A 23,359-nucleotide genomic window follows, 5' to 3' on the forward strand; every position below is an offset into this window, starting at 1 on the left:
TGAAATATTGTACCATGTTGTCAGTAAGCTCCTCTGAAACAATGGTCACTATCTACCAACAACATCCTACAAGACAGCTATCTTTATACATAATACCATAAGAACCTGAAGTCTTATCTTTTGGTCTGATGACAATAACTAATGAACTACTGGAGCTAGGCTAGTGAAATTACATATGGACATACATAATCTGCAAATTCTGTATGAAACTTATATGATACAGAATTGTCACTTTTTGGTGTAAGATAGATACTTACAAGATAGAAAACAAAGTTTTCTGTCATTCATTTGCTTTGGAAGGGACTAAGCACAACACCCACAATTTTAGGCTCATAGGTACCTAAAACATGCATTTCTGTTAAAAACACAAAGATGATTTTTACTATTACAATACCTTATCTGTCACCAGAAGTAAAAAATATGAACATGTAATCACAGTTTTATTCAATTCATATTATTTTACTTCATAAATCATACAATATTTTATTGTAATTTATACTTCAACATTACGTTATGAATGGAATCCTCTTTAAGAGAATAAAAATTACGATCATGAGGAGTTTTAATCCAGTTCAACAACACTCCAACATATCATTTTCAGTATATACTTTACACATTTTACTTACAGGAGAAGAATGAAGAATAAAAAGAAACAGGCAAACCCTCATCCATATCTATAACCAAAATTGCACTTGTGCTTCAGACAACAAATGAACACATCACGAACACACCAATTTACAGTACTATCTTACATGCTAAATGCACTGTTGTAAACAGTACTAACAGCCTTTCAGACACCACTAAGATTCTAGCTGAAAGTTAATTACTTTTGAAACATTTAATTCATCATGCTTTCAGCCGTCTACTGTGAGACTTGTCAGGAACTAGTCATTAACAGTTAGTGAGTCTTCACTTTTTACATTAGTGAATAAAATGCAAGTGTTTCTACGAGAAATCAGAGAAAGCAATAAAAACACACAATGTTGTTTCTCTGCCATGCCACAACAAAAACTAGACTTCCTCTCAGTCTACTATTCGTGTATCCCTTCATTCTTCAGAATACAACAATCAGTGACACTAGAATCTTAAAAATATATTCTTGTAAGGGAGCACTGCCATTTTGAACCAGTGACAAAATGAATTTACAAATGAAACTTATGACATACAAATTTATGATGTTATGTGAACTATATAAACATTTAAATGCAAGTTAAACCTATAACTTATGTAAGAAAGGACAAACATGACACTGTAGTTTAGCAAATACATGTCACCAAAAAAACATGAAATCCATCTAAACTAGTTTGTCCTATGCAAAACTAGAATACCTAATGCAACCTATCCCAACCACACTCCTAACAGTGACAGGAGTTTCTATTTTTGCCTAGGACAAACTAGACAGATTTCAGGCACTTCTGGTAACAAATATACAAATTATTTTAATACTTGATTCCATGACTGTTGTATTCTAATTCAATAATGTATGTATAAATACCATTTAGATACAACTGCACGTTTGTTCCTATACAAAAGGATTTTTCTATAATCTTAAAATCATGTTTTTACTTCTAGTTGGCCATCATCAAGGGCTCCTCTTATTTCAAAAAAGAATATTACCACATGCACAACAATAATAGTAATAATAACAGGAATTCATTCTCGCACTGTTTAAATAGGCGAGTTACAATTTGGTGGTTTAATTTTTGGGCTAATGTCAATTTGATTCCATTATCCCTACTCAAAGCAAAGTTTATTAATTTTGTAAATGAAACATAACCAAATAAAATTACTTTCAGATAAAGGTTCTGTATGGTCATTCATTCCTTTAATTTTGAATAATGAATGTTAAATTAAACTGAACATGATTCAGAAAGTATAATTTTGTAAATATATGACAAAAACTGGAAATTTGAACCCTTCTCTCAAATTCCTATACTCTTGTTCTCATTTTTGCTTTCACAGGCATTATAAATCCAGAAACTAAGTTCTAAATAAAAACAGTTCATCCATGCACTGAAGTGAATCTAATATACATTACAGCCTTTAGTATGTCTTTATAATACCATAAGAATCAAAGAAAAGCAGTATGAGCATGTTTTAACAAAACATAACAAAAAATGGTTAAGGTTTTTAAGTTTTCCCTGAGCCTTAACATCAAGCTACAAAGGAACATATGGAGCATGGAGGTCCCATTCTCAGATCTTAGCACTATGAGGCAAGCAGTTCGCTTCATATAGTCTGCCTTCAACCACACAAGAAATTCCTAGTACATGACGAACAAGAGTTCAATAGGCCACAGAGCTAGTCTGGACAGTACCCTCACTTGGAACAGCTCTTTACATGCAGTCCTGTACCAAATTACTCCATGAATAGTCATGATAGCCGTTTCTAAATGATAAAACATCATAACCTGTCACACATTATGGTGAACCTTGTTCTAAAGTAGTGGTATTCAACCTGGGGTACGTGAATTTTTTTTTTAAAAAAAATATGATAAACACTGAATAATCAGTAATGTAGTCCTGCGCTGTAGCTGCGCAGTCTGAGGCATCATGCTTCGGACCGGCAATACGGAATGCGCGCTGGTTCGAGTCTCGGGGAAGAAGAAATTTTCTCATGAGCCTTCGACTAGTGTATGGGGCCGGTGCCAACCCAGCATCGTGAGGAAATTGGGGAGCTAAAATGAGTAGCATAATCTGGTCAGGAAAGCTAGCAATGGCTGGGGGTTCCCCGTACTGACCACACGTCACACCCTATATGTGGTTGGATGATCGTTCACCTCTGCTTATGCATGTGAACGTGAGGCCAGCAGTCAAGCTAGTCGGCTTTGGCTCTCTAGAGCTGTTACACCACAGATTTAATTTTAATCAGTAATGTAATTTATTTTAGATGTAGATTATATACTATGTATAACTTGAATTATACACCAACAACTTTGGGGGTACGCGAACAAAAAAGGTTAAATACCACTGTTCTAAAGGATAGGAAACATTTTACTTCATTATTATACCAATCTTCCACATATACATGTACACACATACTGCAATGGCGGCAACATTACAGAGTGCAAGACACTTAAAAATCTATATTTACATCATTAAATATTACAATATACAATAGATAATTACAATTATACATGATCCAGCAGATATACTTTGACCATCCTCTCAAAATATAATTCACTGTGCATTGTAATGAAAAGACCTTGTAGTTCAGTTCAATATAAAGCGTTAAAATAGAGTCTGTTATATCAATGATGTGAAAATTCTGGTGGTAATTAACTGGTGAGGTGCTCCCTCTCATAACTATTCTCCTCTCAGTTTCAAAAGATATTAAGGTTCTGTATGAGATGTGAAATCAACAGGTAGGTCTTGTATTATTCACCCACCATAACACGTGCTTCAGTGCTTCAAATGTAACAAAGTGTGCAAACAATTTTACACAGAGATTTACACTGTCATCCCTGCAATTTTTAAGTCATCCATCTGCTGGCTGAACAGCCACCACAAGAAATAATGTGTCGTACAATAGAAAACTCGGCAAAAGTAACGTTCACCATCATCACACAATCTAATCAACATATCTTAAGTTTAAGATTATTCTTAATTATATCTAAATGAAGTTTTTATAATATACTATAATCACAACTGTCTATAAAAGCCCTTAAATAACTACCTTAACATTCTTTAATAAAAAGTAGTACGTAGTGCAAGAAAACCTGAAGATGTCATTATTTTAAACACTGCAGCAGTCCTGGACCTCCCAATTTATAAATAATGAGGAAGATAAATAGCTACAAAGTTTCACCTCATCCACCCATCTCATGATAACAGTAATGATTACTTGCTTTTAGAATTAGACAAGAGTGGGTTTTAAGAATATGAGACATTATGCTCACTGAAGGCTACTAAGAATGTCTCTGTCATTTAGTCAACTTAATAACTCAATTCAGTTGTGCCTTACTTATACAGTCCCCACAAATCCAGCCAAAACACTTCAAAGGGAAAAATTCATTAAAGGAACCACATGACATAATATGCAGGTAGGCTGTCTGAACAGAAGTTTAATGTAAAGTTTTGAATGATACAGTAGGGGCAAGTTAGCCAACCACAAATAAGTCATGTGATAAGCAATAAGAAACCAATTGAACCATAAAAACATCAGTACTAGTAGCAAAGTTTTGAACCACAAAAATTAAACCAAGTTTATGAAAACTCTTGTAAACTTTAAGTCAAGTCTTGAATATCACATAAACAGCAGATTATCATTGCAATTTTAAAGCACAAATCTGTGTAGAAACAAATAAGATTCTGATGTGCAATGGACCATGAGGAACTTTACCACATATTTGCAACAGTGTATCAAGTCTAACAAAGCTCATCTGTAGGATAATACTTTCAAAAAATAACAAGATTCTGTAACAGCCCACGGTAGTTGCTGGAGAGAACCTAGGTAGTGTGACCATACTCTGGCATTAATGGAAAATATGCATTAAATATGGTCTAGCATGAAACAATACTTCTCATGCACAGGCCGATACTTCGGACACTAGGGTTCCTCTCTCTTTCTTCATGTTTGCTGGTGGAGACATGACGGTATCTGGCTGTACTTGGACAGTACAGTCTAACAAACATTTATTACATATCTTGGTTGGTCCCAAGCACACAAAATGTGTTACTTCACTCTATACCAAATCACTACAATTCATACATAGTTTGCTTACACCAAAAAATTTGGTTTATATAATTTATCACCTCAAAACCACATTACCGCTACTACTCCAGAAGTACTGTAATTTCAAATATTGCCAAGTACTTCTGCTGGACCTATCTGTACTTATTCTACAAACTTTAGAGAAGTGACAAATTTAATCTTAAAAAATAGTAACATAATAAAAACAACAAATTAAATCATATAAATGCTCTCCCAACATCATCTTAACACAAATACTTATACAGCAGGCCTAATACATTTCAAATGTATGCTTTGTAAAAATTGTTTTAAGTACAATTACTTCAGAACTGTTTACTCCTAAGATAATATTGACTGAAAATGCAATGTACGTATATTAAGAACACATCTGACTTCTTACAATTAAAACAGGTTACACAGTAAACTATTTGCATGATAAAATGCAAAAAAGCTGCAGCATGTAAATCAGGATTTGTAAGCTTCTTATTTATTTATCTTCTGAGATTAGGGCAATAAAAAACTGATGATTATTACTACAAAATTTATCCATAAAGCTGTTCAATAATCCTCAACTTACAATTAACAGCCAAATCAAGTGTATCATGATTATTTAATTCATAAACATATTCTTCAAAGCTGAAATAAAACCTGACGTTAGATCAGAAGAAAGTACCTGACACTGGTGGACCGACAAACCAGATACCCTCACTGGATAAGAACCAGAGCTGCAGTAGAGTACAGATCCAGAAACAATTGAAAACTGAGATGAAAATTCCAATAATGTATGTTTTGAGGAAAGAAGGTGAATAAAATGATGTTAAGAAAGTCCCGGAACAACTCTTAGAAAACAACAAACATGGAAAATTGAATTCCTATCACAGTAAATTAACTTAACAGTTACTAAAGTTTGTGATGCCAATTTTTTTTCATGTCCAGCACACACCATTCAGCATGGTGTGCATTGGTGGTTAGCAGGATTCACGACCCATCAGTACATGGATTCGATTGGGACCGCGACATTTAACGCTCCTGCTGTGACCCCTTTTTTGTGAAATGATGACGAAAGTGGAGTAATTGTTGGGATGCCACGGAGAAACCCCGGAGGAAAACTTCGTGATGCCTAGACCATGGCCTTGCCCAACACAAGTTGTAAATCTGAGCACCGCCAGAAATCGAACCCGGGACCCCAGTATTACAAGTCCAGCGTTCTAACCGCTAGACCACCATTGGATGTGACGCCAATTAAATAACTAATTCTGTGCTGGGCAATTCAATCTGAATGGTTAACAGTATGAAAAAGAGAGGAAGTTTCTGAGAGTTCTTATCAGTCACACTATACTTAAAAAAATACAAGCTTTACAGAATTATGTAAACCTGGGGTCCTTTTTCATATAATCTTTAGAACTGAACACATTGCTGAGATTTGACATCCTATTACTGGTGATATTATATGGATTGGAGCTACCAAATTCAACACTAATTTTGGGTTCACTGGGAAACTCACCATTGTCCATAAACTTCTTGTGATTTGGTTTAACAAAATACGGCCGATAAGGCTGAGATCTGGTCATGGCTGGACGTCTCTCAGATGTGAAGTCATCATCAGCTTGATCCTTTGTGCTTGGCTTATCTGAAGCTGTTGAATTGGAGTAGTGTCCTGTGTCATTCTGCCTCAAATGAGCTGGGATATCTCCTTTTTTTACATGAAGCAACTGCGTATTTGTTACTTCACAGTCTATTTGCATCATTGTAACGTGGTTTGGAGGTGCTGTCATTGATTCTGCAATAATGTTACAGCTTATACAATTTGGGCAATAAATACAGAGGATGTATGTGGGAAAGGACAGACACTTATCAGGAAAAGGACTCTCAAAGATTCTCATGGGAGGATGTCACTAGCTACTCTTCCACCTTGCACAACTTATAAATGAAAAGATTAAGTTCAGAGAAGGCAGGAACAAAAAATTGTTCTTCCTACTGAAAAGTGCTGTTGACATAACTTTGAAGCATGGAACTTCATAAACAATAATTCATTTACTTTGGTTGGTTGAATGACTTTTAGGTTATACTACTCCTACTTCAGAGATTACAATAGCATTGTTAAATACTTTTATCATGAATTTAAATTTTTGCCTCTAACAAGATTAATGTTTTACAAATTCTTGAACAAATATTTAAAACTGTCACATTTTCTTACCATTGAAGGGCAATGCAGGTAACACCAGAGACATCTTTGGACGTACTGTTTTGTTATGAGCAAGAGCAGGCACAAGCAGATGATCGCCAGAGAAGGACACAACATAAAAAGTATCATCCCTTCTATGTATTGCCTCAAAGAAAGCAGCATAATTGTAGTACTGTGGTCTTATGCCATACACTTCCACTTCATTGCTGACGGCTGGCTGTCTGCGTGAACTGTGGATTCATGGAATAATAATGTAACAGGGATGTTGCGCCATGCAGTCTCGTAGAAGTTTACCGACATCTCAGACGTGCTTGCTACCTTCATTGTAAGGGCAATCTACCAGACAACATGGTGTAACATCCCAGAAGACAACTATCTTCATACCTGCCACCATAAAAACTTAAAATCTCACCTAATTAAATAACTGTTCACTAACTATGTAGAAAATCTCTACATGTGGACTGTAGTTTTCTGGATTGTGATGCCATGTAGTCTTGTAGACGGTTACCACTCTTTGCCTGCAACTATACATAAGACTGAAGCAGAATGTTCTTCCAAAATATTGGTAACCACCCAGAAGACCACAATCTAAACTCACACCACCCAGAATACTTAATCTTTCCATACTTGTTTGTTTTGTGAGAAAAATGTCTGTAAGCGGTACATCTGCATACTACTGAAAAGCAATTACTGGCTTGCTAAAAATCAGTTTGATACATGCAGTCCACTATACTGAAAATATCCTTTCTGAGATGCAAGCCTTCTGCATCTCTGTTTCTCTTATACACATATACGTATAATACCTAAACCTGGTAAATACTTTGTCTAATCTGTATGTCTTTAATGAATAATACTAAAATTTCTACTTCATATTATTTGTCAATTAACTTACATTTGTTGTTTTCTCTTGGTTTTTGGTTTAAACTTATGGGACTGTGGTTTTGTGGTTGGGACAGGAAGCAGTAATTCACCCAATGACTTAACCTCTGGTTTTGGCTGGTGTGTCAAGTTTTCAGATTCCAGATCCACCCCAATCCAGCGGCGTAACTCACTATCCAATCTGTGTGCACAACAGTGGTTTTATTTGTGGATGAAGATTGAAAACAATATTCCAATTATATTACAGCAAATAAATTGTGACAGTTCACAATATCAAATAACATGAAAGAGAAACTATGCTGTAAGAATACATTTTGCTAAATGGTCTAGAATTGTGGTAACATGAATATCAAAAGGCTCTACTACAGAACTGTTAGATGTTCAGACATGTATGTAAATAACTAAGAGTAATTTCATGCAGACTTATTCGTTCCCATTTCCTTGCTCATGTATCCAACAGAGTTTATGCCACCTTGATGTCTCATGGCAAGAGACATGTCATATTTCTCACGACCGATTTTTTCAAACACTGAAGTGAACATGTATAAGTCTATGATACATATATGTGGTTTCTTCATGGCATTCAACTAATTAAGTACTGCATGATTTTACATCAAAGATGTGGTTACCAAACACATTAATTTTTGTGATGTTGTAGTCAACCGGTTTTATCACATTTCTTACTTAGAAACTTCTTAGTCCTTGCATTTATGAGTATAATGCATTTGAACTGCAAAATATAAAGGAAACAATACACATTTTATTTTAATAAAATCAAAGAGACAAATGGGTACTACAGTCAATTTATTTGTAACAAGTGACAATATTATTCCAAAAGATTCTGCAGAAGTTTAACATGGACCTTTAATATTTACTCTCAGATGAATTACATGCTTCTCCTGCTTTCAGGTGTTTCCACCTTGTGGAAGTAGGCTGTGTTGCAAATGTTTAAGAGGAACATACTACCTCCATTGATGATGAAGGCACTGTGTTTCTCTGAAATGTTGGCCATACATCCCACTTGCACATGGTGCCAGCACCCAAAAACATGATAAATATGAACAATAAATCACCATCAAAGCTAACAATAAATTATTATAACATATATTATGTCAATTCTGTTTACGTGAAATTTTTTTTTCCCTCCAAAATACTGTGTCCTGTCAGACAGACCAACCCTTCAAAATAAATATCCTTAGGAAAGTACATTAAAATAAATCTTACATAACTAATTAAATTGTGAGTTGAAATGGCCCACAATAAGATTCAATGTTGACTGTTGGTGGTGACAGTGAATTGTCAGCCTCCACCGACAATAGACAACTGAAGAGCTGAGGTACAACCGAAAAATAAATTTGTTAGTTAGAAAATTTAATATTACCTTATGGACTCAGTCTGATTTATAAACATTGGGCATGTTGCATGTATATTTGATGTATTTGAAATTGGGTTCACATCACTAAAAGGATCTTCTACAGATGGAAAGTTTCTTCTATCCATATCTGACCACAGCAGTGACCGCCCATGTCTGAAACTTGGTAATTTTTGTGATGCAGGGGAACCCTGAAGTTCTCCTAGTGGATCAGGCCCTTGGTGAAAAAGGCCACTGAAACAAAAAACCTTAACATGATTTATGACACTCATGGTGGTATTTTGGGTAGTGTTGCTGTACGGACATGTATGTGGATACCAACATTTAAGAGGAACGTAATGTTTCCATCTTCAACGACTGAAGTCCACATGGTGTTCGACCCAAAATAACACTACTGACATCTTCACTGCTACGAGAACCTCAGCCTTACATAACATGACAAGTTGCAAAATCCTGAATATAAACATGAGTACTGATGACTATTCAGCTATATCCATTAGTAAAAACATTTGCTCAGCCAGAATAAATGTTTTCAAAATGCCCTGATAGCCACAAAGTACCTTTATATTAATTACATATGAATGAACTGCAAATTTCAAAATTGAAAATCGTCACACATCCTTATTAAAAACATTAATGCTCATTCTTTGAAAGGAGTTTCTTATAATAAAGTGCACTGAAGCAATAAAATCGCTTATTTATTATGGCAAACATAAATATACATTCCTACTGACAAGTGCTCATTATCTACCATTTTGGCCCCTATATGACTTTTTCATGCATCCCGTGCATAGAATCGGACTTAGGGAAAGTTACAGAAGTTTTCCAAAAAGAAAGTGAGATCTGTAGAAGTGTGGTTACACAAAGATACAGGAATACAGGCATAAATACAGATGGCAGCAAAGACTAATGAATGAAAGAATTTTACAGTACACATGGTATGGCTAAGCTATATTCATTATCTTACCCCAAGGAGCCAATATTGAATGAGACCATGAACAGAACAGCCAACACAGCTGTGGTTTTCCTGATGTTACCGTTCAAAACTCCTGGCCGTTTCCATGTTGAGTTTTCTTCATAGAGTGACAGCCTTTCTTTTAATGCAATATTTTCCTAAAAAGAAAGTGGAACAATTAGCTAGTACAGATGTTACTCTGTGGTGACCCTTGGGTTTTGGCTGTGCTGTAAACTTGGTTGAACCTACCCATAGACACACATTGCTCAGATATACAGGTCATTTTTCTGATAACTGCATGTAACGCAGGTCAAATTTCTATATTTCATGTGGCTTTTTGTGGTGAATGAGTTACATCCAATATAACAAGAGTTTACTATTGGTTGTCTCTTGTCCAAATGATTATATATACACAATACCATAACTTTGATAAAAATAAACTATTTACCAATTTAAGCTGTACATTTTCCTGTTGAAGCTCAGAGATCTGGTTCTCAAGAGATGTTACATACTCCTTTTTTTTCTTTCTTGACAGACAAGCTGATTCACGGTTTTTAATCATTCGTTGTTGTCTTTTTATTGCTTTCATCTATAAGCAATAAAATAATAGTCTATAATTATGCACATACTTCAATCACATTATATGATAACCCTCCATTTTACATAAAGTATTTTGTATTATGTAACATCATTAACTACAGAGTTAATGTTTTTGACCTGAGGTTCTCAAAGTGGTGATGATGCTAATGCTGGACTCCTGGGTTGTTACGCCATGTGGATGTGTAGTAGATACCAATGTTTTGGAGAAACATACTGTCTCTATCTTCAGGGCTCAAGCCCAGAAGTCCAACATCAACAATTAGGTCTAGACATTTTCCTTAGCATTTTGTTTTCAATTAATTATAACTCATGTTTTATAACAATAACATTGTTTTACACTCTTTATCTTTAGCAAGTAAGGCTATAAGAGTTCAAAAGTTTCAAAAAGGACCTACACAAAAGTCAAAATTAAGAATGTATGGGAATAAATGCAGTGATGAAAACAGGGCAAACTAACCTCCAACTCTTGTCTTCCTGGAATGGGTTGAGAAACACACTTCACAGCCGGCACAGTTGTAGTTACAACTGGTGCAGCAGGAATACTGGTTACAGTTGTGGTGATAGGCTTCTTCAAAATAGGTACAGTGTTGTTAACTGCTGGCTGCTGTACAGGTATTGTGACAGAAGCTGTAGTCAGTTTTGACTGGGTCTGCACATTAGCCAGTGTTTCTGTCTGAAGCTGCGACTGTTTTGGTGGTACAGCTTGTATCCTTACCGTTGGAGGACCCTTGTTTATACCATTTGATGGACTTTTTACCTGTCTTGCTAAAGCTGCAAAGTCTTGTGCTGTCAATACTATTGTCCTTGACTCTGATGAAAATAAATGATTTATTGAATAAGAATTCAATGATTAAAATGAAAAAAGTCCCTCTAAATACTGCACTGCTGTACACTCATACGAGATGCTACCCAAAAGTTTGGGGAATTTGAATTCTGGTTGTGGAGAGCATTAGGTGCAAACGTCTGGAAAAGTGGGAGAACAACAGCTGGGTTCTCTGCCACGACAACACGCCCGCCCACACATCGCTCGTTGTTCGGCAGTTCTTGGCTTCCAAAAACACGACAGTGATTCCCCACCCACCCTATTCGCCTGACCTCGCCCCCTGCGACTTTTTCCTGTTCCCCAAAATGAAATTTTGATTGAAAGGCTGTCGTTTTGACACGACTGAGGAGATCCAGGCAGAATCGCAGGAGGTGCTTAAAACACTCAAACTTGAAGACTTCCAGGGATGCATGGAATCATGGGAAAAACGCTGGGATCGCTGTATCCATGCCCAAGGGGACTACTTCGAAGGAGACGGTGGAAACTAGGAGTTATGATAGGCAATTTTTTTTATGGACAAATTCCCTGAACTTTTGAGCAGCACCTCATACTGTAGATTTAATAGCTCCTAGTCACTGGTCCTAGGTAATAAAACAAACCACCATATTCAATACCGATCTCCATTCAATTACAATATCCCTTATTTGATTTTATTACATTATATATTATTACTCTTCAGTGACCAAAATCGTTTTGTTTACTACAGCTCTTTTCTACCAAACAAGACACAAAATTTTTACACTGCACACCTTGGTAAATTAAAATTATGTTTTTAACCTTTGCTAGACTTACCTTTATTTATTTTTGGGACAGATACAACAGGAAGTGCTGAGTTTGCTCCTGGTTCAGGTTTTGGCTGGATCTTTATACTTTTTGTTGAATTTACTGCCTGCTGAGTTATCAAAATTTTTGTGCCTCCACCTGTCTTAATACCTGCAGAAATTGAATTGAAAATCACTTCACACAGTTCACTTTGTACTGTTAGAATAGTTGAATATGAGAGATTACAACAAAACAATGTTGGTGTGGATACATCTTGGAAAGTGGCCTTTTGAAATACTGAGTGAGAATAGAAAAGGACAGTAATTTAAATAAGCAAATTCTTGATTTAATGGACTGTGTGGAAGGGGTGTCTGGAAATAACTGACCATTAAATTGCACAGATGTTTCTGGATTCTGTAGACCATAATTTCCAATAGGGACACCATTAAACAGGTTAGCAATGTAAAGAAATAATTAAGCATAAAAATCCAATGGGCAGAAGGGGACATTTCTGATTTTAACAGGCTTTATCCATTAAAACTGAGTAAGTCCACACATTCCTTCCTCTTAAATTGAGGGCTTACTACATTTCCCAGTTCTTTTGAAAATATAATATCAAAAGTTCTTTCTACCACCTAACTGGTAAACAAAAATTATTTATAGAAAAGCTGTGAATATATTTATAACCTCACATCAGATTTCATGTGTTAGTTGCATCAGTTAACCAGTTTTCAATTCCAAATTAAAAATACTTTGTTGGGCAGTCAAATTATTTATTATGGAAAACAATAAACTTAACTTTTATCCACTGTGCATCACAGCTTACACATGAAACATACTACCAGCAGCCCCACAATAAAGATTAATGAATGTTACAATTTCATTGGTGCTTTATTTATTATACGGAAAGACAAGCTTACATCATCAGGTGAGTATAGCTGTGTGAATGCAAAACAAGTTTAAGTGGTCAATAAGTCAAACTTCTGGAGAAACTTCTGATGTAGACATATTTATACACTGACCAGGGACCAACTGCTTTCATATACTTCAGGCATAACAATCAATCAAATGTTCCATTTTACTTTATTTATTCAAGGATCAGAAATGCCTCAAGCATCAGGAAAATAATAATGAAATGTTTTGCAAATTATAGGCATACTCCTGCGTCTGTGAATAAATTTTTTTTTCAACTTGGCTAAGAGATCTGATAAATACAGGGCCAGTCTAAATGATGTTCCCGATTTGAAAGACATGCTACTCACGTTTAATGAAATTCAGATGCACAAAATTGATACCGATGGAAAGAGAAATGCTCCAAGTTTTGTTTCAATACATCACAGGTGTTCAATGTTAACCCCCTTGGTAACTCGGCACACATCCAGCCTGTAGTAGAGTTCCTCCCAGACACGTTGCAGCATATCATGATCGATTGCTGCAATGGCTGCTGTGATACGCGCTCGCAGATCAAGCAAGGTCTGTGGTAAGGGTGGCACGAATACTCTATCTTTGACGAACCCCCACAGAAAAAAATCACAGGGCGTCAGGTCCGGTGAACGTGGAAATCCAGGACACAAAAGGCTCCCCTGTCTTCAATGGCAGCCATTTTCTCTCATATCGCACCTGGCGGCAAACAGTGTTACTATGCGGCCGCGAAGTATACCAACATAAACTTGGAGAGTTTCTCTTTCCATCGGTACCAATTTTGTGCATCTGAATTTCATTAAACATGAGTAACATGTTTCAAATCGGGAACATCATTTAGACTTGCACTGTATATGTATTTTTTATTTTACTGAATTACATATTATTCCTGTCTCTCTTCACAGCTTTTACAATTTATTTTACACTGCTAACATATTGTACCTTTCTTTTATAATGTAGGGTGTGTGTAAAGCACAAAAAAGGTTACCTTCAAATGTCGCACTTCACAAAATGTTTTAGGTGCAGCAGAAAAGTGCAGACTGAGGTGGGCTGTGACGTAGCATGCATTGCTAGATGGTAATAATATAGTGTTGTGAGCTAGTCCACAAATATTTAAGAATGTTTGTGGTTTTGAGACATAAAGCCATATTGACATATTAGTCACAAAGTTTGTGTAAAGAGAATTATATATGTATTTTGGATGAAACACAATAAATAGTGCAAGTGCAACCATAATGTTTCTTATCATTAGAATAGCAAAGATCAAAACTTGGTTTTAAAGCACGGAAGTTCAGTGACAATCATAATCCTATCTCAATGGTTTTACAGAGATTTTGTGTTTCTGGGAAGAACGTGTGGAAATGAAATATTAGAAGTTTTTTCACTATAATCAGGTGTTAGGAAATAGTGTTCACCATCTACACTTACCATTTTTGGTTACAGGCACAATTTTAACTGGAGACATCATTACAATGGAGTCCTGATGTTTGTCGCCAGACTTGTTGTTTGGGTACGGAGAGCCAGGAGGACTCCCATCGCTCAGTTGTGGTGGTGAGATAGGCGGTGTTTCCAACACAAACTGGGAACACACCATTTCATTGCATTAAGATATTTCTAAAGTTTATAAATCTATATTATCTTTTCTTCAATGCCCATATTAAGTTTTTTTATTTTTCCTCTCTCTCTCTCTCTCCATTCTTCTCTATCTTGTGCTCTGGTGGACCAGTGGACTCTTGTGCGACCTCGTGCATCCTTGATGCCGTATATTGCGGACAGCGAGTGGGCAGTCGACCAAGCGGTCTCTTCTTGTCACGCAGGTACCATTCCGTTACCCTCGTGCGCCATCTGTTGTCCTTCCGCCTGACTACGTGTCCAGCCCAACGGTGTTTCGCCTTTGAGATATGTAAGAGTGCCTAAGTGCCATATTAAGTGGGCCAAAATATTTTTGCATTCCTAATGAAAGAAACAGCTTTTAGATATTAAGTGCAGCTGTGAATATAATGCATAAGCAGTCACAGACAGCACACAATAAGTGGCCCACCAGCCTAGGGGTTTGGCACAGAGTAACTTTTTTTCTGCAAAACGTTCTGTTATGTAATTTTTTGATAGGTCTGACAATGGATGCATTCTTTGGAAGAACCTATGAAACATTCAAAGGACATAAGACAAGATTTAACTTAAGGTGATAGGTTTGAGGATAAGAGGTAGATGGAAATGTCTCCGAATTGTGTTGAATGGCGGGCTTCGGTATTTATTCTGGGTGATATACCATAACAAGCCTTAATTTGTAGTCACCAGAGAAAAAATGGTTAGGTGAGTAAGTGCAACTGCATACAACTTAGTGGGGGTGTGCAGCAGCTTCTACTGAGGCCACACATAAAATACTTATGCTCCTGAAATAAAAGTGGATATCCAAACACGATTAACATAAGCAAGTATAACGACAGTCACTTGCACATGGTTTCCACTGTAGGAATACCCCTATTTACACTTTGTGTCCCTACTCAAACATGTCATTTCTTTCTTGAAAATGGTTCCAGAAAACGAGGAAGCTGCTAACCCTTTAGATCAGTGGTCCCCAACCTTTTTGTGCCTACGGGCACATCTGAGAGTTTATGAGATCGTGGTGGGCACCAACCAATTAACAAAGCCAAATTTTCCTTTCTCTGGACAAATAAGATATGAACACCAAATAATACACAAAACAACACAACGTTTAATGATACAAGAAACCATGCAATCAAAAATACGTACTTTCAAAAGTACAATTAGTATTACTGAAGTGGGAAGTTAGTGTGATGTTTGGCACTGCATTTCATCGGCCAGTTTTTCAAATTTGGGAGTGCAGGATGATATCGCTGCTCGGAAACAATCGTCAAGATGGGCATTAGTAAGTCGAGATCTGAGCTTCAATTTTATAATGTTCATGGTTGAACGGCCTTCATTATTCAGTATAACCTCTTTCCCTAACAACGCGGGCACCCAAAAAAAGCCTTTGCGGGCGCGGGCACCGCGTTGGGGACCACTGCTTTAAAGTAATGGCATATGTAGACAAAAATATTGAATTATCACAATACATGAATGCCATTACACAAGAATAAACTGAACTTGAAACATTTTTGCTTTAATGGAATGATGCGTAGTTACTACATGATAAGAAAAAAAAAATACAGAATAAATTCATCACGATATGAACACTGGAAATTAAATATTGTCTGTCCCTTTCTGAATATTCACCTTCACCTCTGATAATGACTCCCCTCCTGTCCATGCATCTGAGCTAGAAGAACTTGAAGGGGATGGAGAGGGTGGTAGGAGAGCCAATGGTGATCCTGGTTCAATCTTTATTTCATCCTTGATTTCACAGTCTGAAACAAACAGTAAATAAATGTTTTAAGATACCTGTGCAATGCTCCCAGTGGTAAAAGAACTGCTATCACTTTACAAGCCCCACTGTTATATTAATTTATACCTCACGCTAGGCTAGTTCTGATTATGCTGTCTTCAAAATTGTTTGGGTCACCTGTTAATATAAAAACAATATTAGTCTCAGGATGTTCACATATTTCAGGGCATTGTTCAGTCATTCAACTACTGACACAAGTATTTTAACACCTCTTTAATTCATTTTACCTGTGTTAAATAAACATTTACTGTTAATTACAGTAATTAATTTGTACGCATAATTTTTAATTGAGTTTCACACTGCAGAAATTTATTCAGGGCATTCATGATGACCACAGCCCTGGAGAGTTCTGAAAAGAAATGAAGCTGAGTAGAATTTGAGATTCTTATAGTAGTGAGAACAAAGATGGCTCTGATGATGGAGGCAGCAAGGACCTCTAAAATGTTTGTATACATCTACCAGACAACACAGTGCTACAATCCACACGACGGCCACCTTCAAACTGAAGTCAAATATTATGAAGGTACTACTGTAGTATTAAAAAGTATTATTTCAAATAAAGCATAATTCTTCTATAAAATTTTCAAATTACATTTAGATATCAATTCAAAATGAGCAGATAAAACAAAATACAGTATATATTGGCTCAGCATAAATTAAGTATTAATAACTGACACCTATCAAATAATAATAATAATCTGTGGCGTAACAGCCCTCTGAGAGCCAAAGCCGACTAGCTGGCTGCTGGCCTCACGTTCACATTCCTAAGCAGAGGTGAACGATCATTCAACCAGATATAGGGTGACGTGTGGTCAGCACGAGAAACCCCCAGCCATTGCTAGCTTTCATGACCGGATTACGCTACTCATTGTGGCTCCCCAATTTCCTCACGATGCTGGGTTGGCACCGGTCACATACACCGGTCGAAAATCTCATGAGAAGTTTCTTTCCCCGAGACTCGAACCAGCACGCATTCCGTACCACTGGTCCGAAGCATGATGCCTCAGACTGCACGGCTACGGCGCGGGACGATACCGATCAAATATGTTAAATTATTTTCCTTTCAGAAATATTCGATTGCAAGATTACATCTGGATACGTTCATTTAAATTCTGCCACACGTGAACACTTTAAATGCATATATATATATATATATATATATATATATATATATATATATATATATATATATATACGAGGTGCGATCGGAAAGTTTCAAGACTCTGTCAATATAGGGCGAACCGGATGTAGTACGAGCTTCTCCCGCTAGGGGGTGCGGCCTACATTCATAGTGAATCAATGTGCCAGCCGGCATCATCGAATTAGCATTTGTTTCTTAGTTACTGGCGATTTGGTAGTGCATTACACCGACCCTCCTGCGATTTCGGAATGGCGTGTGCATCAAATTTTGCCAAAGACTCGCCAAAACGGCTACGGAAACCTATGAAATGCTAAAGCAAGCATTTGGGGAGTCCGCAATGGGTCGTGCACAAACTTTTGTGTGGCATTCACGTTTTAAAAATGGCCGAACCTCTGTCGATGATAACGAGCGTTCCGGACGACCATCTTCGAGCACAACGCCCGAAAATGTTACGAAGATTCGGCAGGCCATTCACGAAGATCGACGTCGTACCATCAACGACTTGTGCGACATTGTTGGGATAGGCTATGGGACCTGTCAGCTGATTCTAAAGGAAGAACTCCACATGCGACGCATCCTGTCTGAGGACCAGAAGCAGAATCGACTTCTCGTTTGTCAGCTCAAAGATCTTGCAAGAACCGACCCCAACTTCCTTTCTAAGCTCCGTGTGACTTCTTCATCTTCCCAAAGATGAAAATTCAGCTAAAGGGAAGGAGATTTGAGACGATAGAAGAGATTCAGGCAGAATCGCAGATGGTGCTTGACAGGCTGACAAAGAAAGATTTCCAGGGATGCTTCCAGGCTTGGCAGCGGCGCTGGGATCGTTGTGTTCACTCCCAGGGGAACTATTTCGAGGGTGATGGATGAATTTAATACCTGAGATAAGTGTACAGGGTTTTATACGCGCAGTCTTGAAACTTTCCGATCGCACCTCGTATATCCCCCCCATATAAAAAATTGTCTTAACACACCAGGGTCATCTGGCAAAGGAGCAAGATTTGGAAATGCTTCAGGACCCCAATGCATGGCTTCCACATCTCCCAGCTCGTCCAGACTAGGGTATGGATCCAACAAGTCATTATGTAATGAGCCGTCTTGCATTAGATCATCAGTCGAGTCATTTAACATTTGCTGAGAAGAGTCATCCAACAACATCGGAATCTGAAACGCGCATAAATCAGTCATCACATTACTGTTAAATGGATCACAAATTATAACAGATATGGGGGGATAGGGCACACAATCTGTGAATTCTATTTGATAACCTGCTTGTCTGCGGGTAAAGGTAAAGCAAAGAGGACGTATAAGAAATGTACATATCTACTTTAGTAACAATGACAATGTCAGTGCATCCCTGTACTACCACTACCACCACATAGACCACCATAATTGTTGATGCTGTTACCACTAATGAAACTCCTACTGCTGCAATCACCACCCCATCCTCACTGTCACCGCTATTACTAACGTACTAACTATCTGCCATCCACAACTAAGTTAAATCACTGTTCTTAAAAACAATTTACCAACACATTTGCAACCGTGTGAGATTTAAGATTCCCACAACAGTCTTGCTGAAACTGACCAATATTTCAGAGGTACTTACCCCTTCCAGCATGAAGTCCTGATGTTGTAGGCATTAAACACCTTTCAAACGTTGGTCAATTACAACGAGACTACCTTCACATTTCCCATTTAATTTAAACTACATTTTATACGGCAGAAAACTAAATGTTCTCGTTATTATACGAATCAGCACACTTCACACACATGCTTACAAAATAAATATCTTAATTTTATTTAATTAAGATCGAGATAATGAAATTAAACAAGAGGTAAGATAATAGACTTGTACCTATAACTTAAAACAGCCAAGTGTGATTAACTCATAAACTTTATCAGTATGTTAAAGATAAATACTTTCGTCTTTAAGAAAACTAAGGTAAATTTAAGACAAATATGGAAAAAAAGAAGAGATAAGATACAATACATAACACATCACTCACATTACATACACACACATGTGCACGCACACACAATATTAATCATTTAAATTTACTTGTTTCTAACTTTCATACTTTATATTTTATATTTAATATTATTAAAATAAGAGTGGGGGCCATTATACTGTGGCATAATTCAGATCCATAACAGATCCAAAAATTTACTTACAGGCCTTGCACATAAAAGTACTCACGCCATTTTCATATGCTTCCCTATTTGGGTACAAATAAGTCATAATACGTTTTAAGGCAATGGTTCCCAACCCATTGCCTGAATATATTTTGTAACACTGCATCACTCTAGATCAATGTTTTGCAACTGGTGTGCCATTAATTCCTATAAGAAAATGTATATTTGCACATTACATTTACGAATATAAAGACTATACCTCAAGATCATTTGACAGTTGCTGCAGAAAGTCATCTTCTGGTGGCAAGGGACAGTCCATATCTGGAAAAAATAAATTAATTCTAATATACAAGAAAAACAAAATATTCTCACTCAAAATCAGAATCCGAATACATCATTTCCGACAAAGCGACGAATTCAGTGCATATACTGAACAATGTGCAAGTTATTCAGAAATTTTACAGCCCAGAGGGAAGATACAACAATTGTGGTAATCCATTATTAAGTAAAACTAAACAGCATTTTTAAACCCTCTTTCTTATACACGTTTTACTGCAAGGGAAACTGGACGCTTATTTACTACACACATCAAAACTGGAGTGTCAACGCTCTCTCTCAAGGACATCACAAAATTCTACCGTAGGTCTGTGTCTCGATGTTTACCAAACGAGACTTATTTATTGGTACATTTGCACTCCTTGAAACTTGTAGGACTTCAATATGAAACTGGGCGCGCGCGCAAACGCACGCAGGCACACAGAGAGAGACAGAGGCAGAGAGAGAGAGAGAGAGAGAGAGAGAGAGGCAGACAGACATACATCCAAGAAGGATGAGAACTTATAACACACGGAAGGAATACTTCTGATGTTTCCTGATCTGTTGTTAATTTTGGCTGGCTCCTTCAACTTCACTAATTTTAATAGTTTTAAAATATCTACGTTCAGGAGTGCGTAAAGCTATCTTCTAGGTTGGGATTAAACCCCAAGGTCTCGTACCAATTATATACACGCTCAGACAAACTGAACAACCAACAAACACACATGGCTGACGTTAATAGTTGCACTTTCAAGCCAACGTCTCATACGAAGAAATAGGAAGGCAGTAATATCCGGTTACCACACTTCATAAATTTGCGAACTATAATGCATGTTTCCAAAAATCTTTCAGTAGACCCAATTTCTACTAATTGTGGTTGCAAAACTGTCTCCTGTTAAAATATTTCCCCACTTTACCTGACACCTGTGTGAAACGCGAACAACTTGACATTTATTTTTCCACTAAATTATCTCACAGTTTGACGGAAGTCGCAATGAAATGAAGCACTTACAACAAGAGCCCTTAACATTTTTCATTCTTGGTAAAGTCTAATAATGGTGTTACGTCAACTCATTTCCATCTGATCAGAGTTTATTACTGCTTCACAGCTGGAAATACACGAGGCCCAGGTAGTCTGAACAAACAAAAAGCAGCTTCACAGTCAAACGACCCATCGCGTACCACAACGGGATTAAAACACAGCAACTTCTACAAGGACACTGTCGTGGAGTTTTTTTATGACTTTCCTTAGTTCCACTAGTTCATTTCCGGGATGACAATTTACTATCACGTTTCCCTACCACACAATTATGTGCGGCACAAGGCCACACAACCTTTGCGGTTGATGCACAATAGTTAAATAACCAAACACAAGAAAGCACGACTGGCAAGGAAAACCATACTTTGTACTCTTATACATCAGGAAAAAAAACATCGTCTACTCAAGGTCTAGGGGCCCACTGGCGCGACACGCCGCACGCGGCTAGTCGCGCCAGTGGGTCCGTAGTATTTATCATGTATGGAGTACGAAAAGAAATAATGAACTGGAAAGAGAAGGAAGTCGTAGTGACCTATTTAAGGCATTATTATATATTTACGTGATGGAGTTTTACTTCACCTACGATGACGGAAAATATAAAGGTTTCACTCCTGAATAATTACATTCCAAGAAATTAAATTCAGACCAGAATTTAAAAAAAATCAACAAAAAATTAACATTACTTTTTATGTGGCGCATTTGGAGACTGACACCAAGAGACTCGACACTTCTACACGTAAAGAAAAAAGAAGAGCAGTTTTTTATGGAAAGTATTTATTAAAAATATATAAACTAAACTGGACTAACACTTCATACATAACCCTGGATATAATACTTTCGGAATATTGAAAAGTTTGTTACCAAATAAGTTATAATTTATTTTATTTAAGTTATTCGTATTTCATACACACGACCTGCTGTTTTCGAGATATATGAGAGTGACTGAATAATCAAATGCTAAAGCTGACTTCATGGATATGAGTAAAAAAAACTGTTCCGATACGCGGCGCACATTGGTAACCGTCATAATTAAAAATTCGAAACCTTTTTCATAATTTACCAAAGCCACACGGACAACTACGCTTCTGCGATAACAAAACCAGGTTAAATGTAAAACTGTACACTGACTGTCTTACCCAACAAGTAAAATATCGCTGTAAAACAGACTCGACTTTCCAAGAAACAGTTCATTTGCGTCTGAAAGACTGGAATTACATTAGTTACAATTCACAAGGCAGACTGAATATTCATAGCTTATACAAAAAAGAGAAACTGTAATAAAACTATAGATATAAATCAAATATTTGTCTTTTTTTTTATAAAATCGAACTTATAAATATATCACTATAACAAGCATATCAAACTGGGAAATACTGTATACGCTGTGTAGACGGGCGTGTTTACGTGCATACAAACAACTTACCGAGTTTTCTTATACAATCAGATCTTTCAGAAATTTCTATTACTGATGTTTTCATATGTTACATAATTAGACCGGGTTTGTACTACAGCTCTCAGATATTACGCGAGCAGTGATCAGTGATCGAGATAAAGAATCAACAACAAAAGTACAGTCAGACTTCGTATAAGATTCACATCTTACAAATACACGGCTTATAAATAGAACGAGTTGGTACGTGACAACAACTACTGATCCAGCGGACAGAACTTCACAAGTAGGCCACAAAAGTTCCTTCATACTAACGTCCAGCCAATGACTTCCATATTTTAAGAGGAACATGAATCAACGATATTTATCGTAGGTCCGGGCCATGATTTGAGCCCAGGACCTCCAGAATGAGGAAATTCTAACCACTCGCGACACCAACGTATGTAGCACGTGGTGCCCACATGTGCTCAGGTAAATAATGTTAAGATTTGCAGCTTTCACAGCAAACTGAATGCAGGAAAGTAGGATTTGAAGTTTTCACGGCGGTGAGTACGAAGATTGTCTTCTGGCTTGCAGCGCCGTGTAGTCTGGTATAAGTTTACCAAAATCTCAGAGGTCCTTGCAGCAACGACCTCTGAAACGTCCACCAGACTACAAGGCGCTACAACCCAGAAGACAGCCGACCTCTATCGGGCCTACAGCCATATAGGCACGGAGTTACAATCAAACGTTTCGGAGACCATCGT

General features: G+C 37.0%; 1 protein-coding gene across 14 annotated transcripts in view; it reads right to left on the reverse strand.

Moving 5' to 3' along the window:
* Positions 1-423: 423 nt before the first annotated feature.
* Atf6 (bZIP_ATF6 domain-containing protein ATf6) overlaps positions 424-23,359 on the reverse strand; it is a 309,841-nt gene continuing 286,905 nt past the window's right edge. For 10 of the 14 annotated variants that reach the window (XM_087349390.1, XM_087349407.1, XM_087349395.1 and 7 more), the window contains 12 exons: positions 20,129-20,190; positions 18,708-18,897; positions 16,427-16,557; positions 14,618-14,768; positions 12,299-12,439; positions 11,141-11,493; positions 10,532-10,672; positions 10,096-10,241; positions 9,138-9,362; positions 7,770-7,937; positions 6,890-7,107; positions 424-6,472 (listed from right to left, as the gene is read on the reverse strand). In XM_087349390.1, coding sequence (XP_087205516.1) covers positions 6,057-6,472; positions 6,890-7,107; positions 7,770-7,937; positions 9,138-9,362; positions 10,096-10,241; positions 10,532-10,672; positions 11,141-11,493; positions 12,299-12,439; positions 14,618-14,768; positions 16,427-16,557; positions 18,708-18,897; positions 20,129-20,190 — 2,342 coding nt within the window. In that variant the 3' untranslated portion in view covers positions 424-6,056. Of the gene's footprint in view, positions 6,473-6,889; positions 7,108-7,769; positions 7,938-9,137; positions 9,363-10,095; positions 10,242-10,531; positions 10,673-11,140; positions 11,494-12,298; positions 12,440-14,617; positions 14,769-16,426; positions 16,558-18,707; positions 18,898-19,342; positions 19,370-20,128; positions 20,191-20,456; positions 20,476-21,196; positions 21,237-23,359 lie in introns of those variants that run through there. The other 4 variants (XM_087349420.1, XM_087349424.1, XM_087349377.1 and 1 more) reach the window with 4 other exon arrangements.

The sequence above is a fragment of the Zootermopsis nevadensis genome, unplaced genomic scaffold (genome assembly GCF_977971745.1).
Source record: "Zootermopsis nevadensis isolate Lab colony 2312 unplaced genomic scaffold, Znev_1.0 Znev_ptg000002l, whole genome shotgun sequence".
Lineage (NCBI taxonomy): Eukaryota > Metazoa > Arthropoda > Insecta > Blattodea > Termopsidae > Zootermopsis > Zootermopsis nevadensis.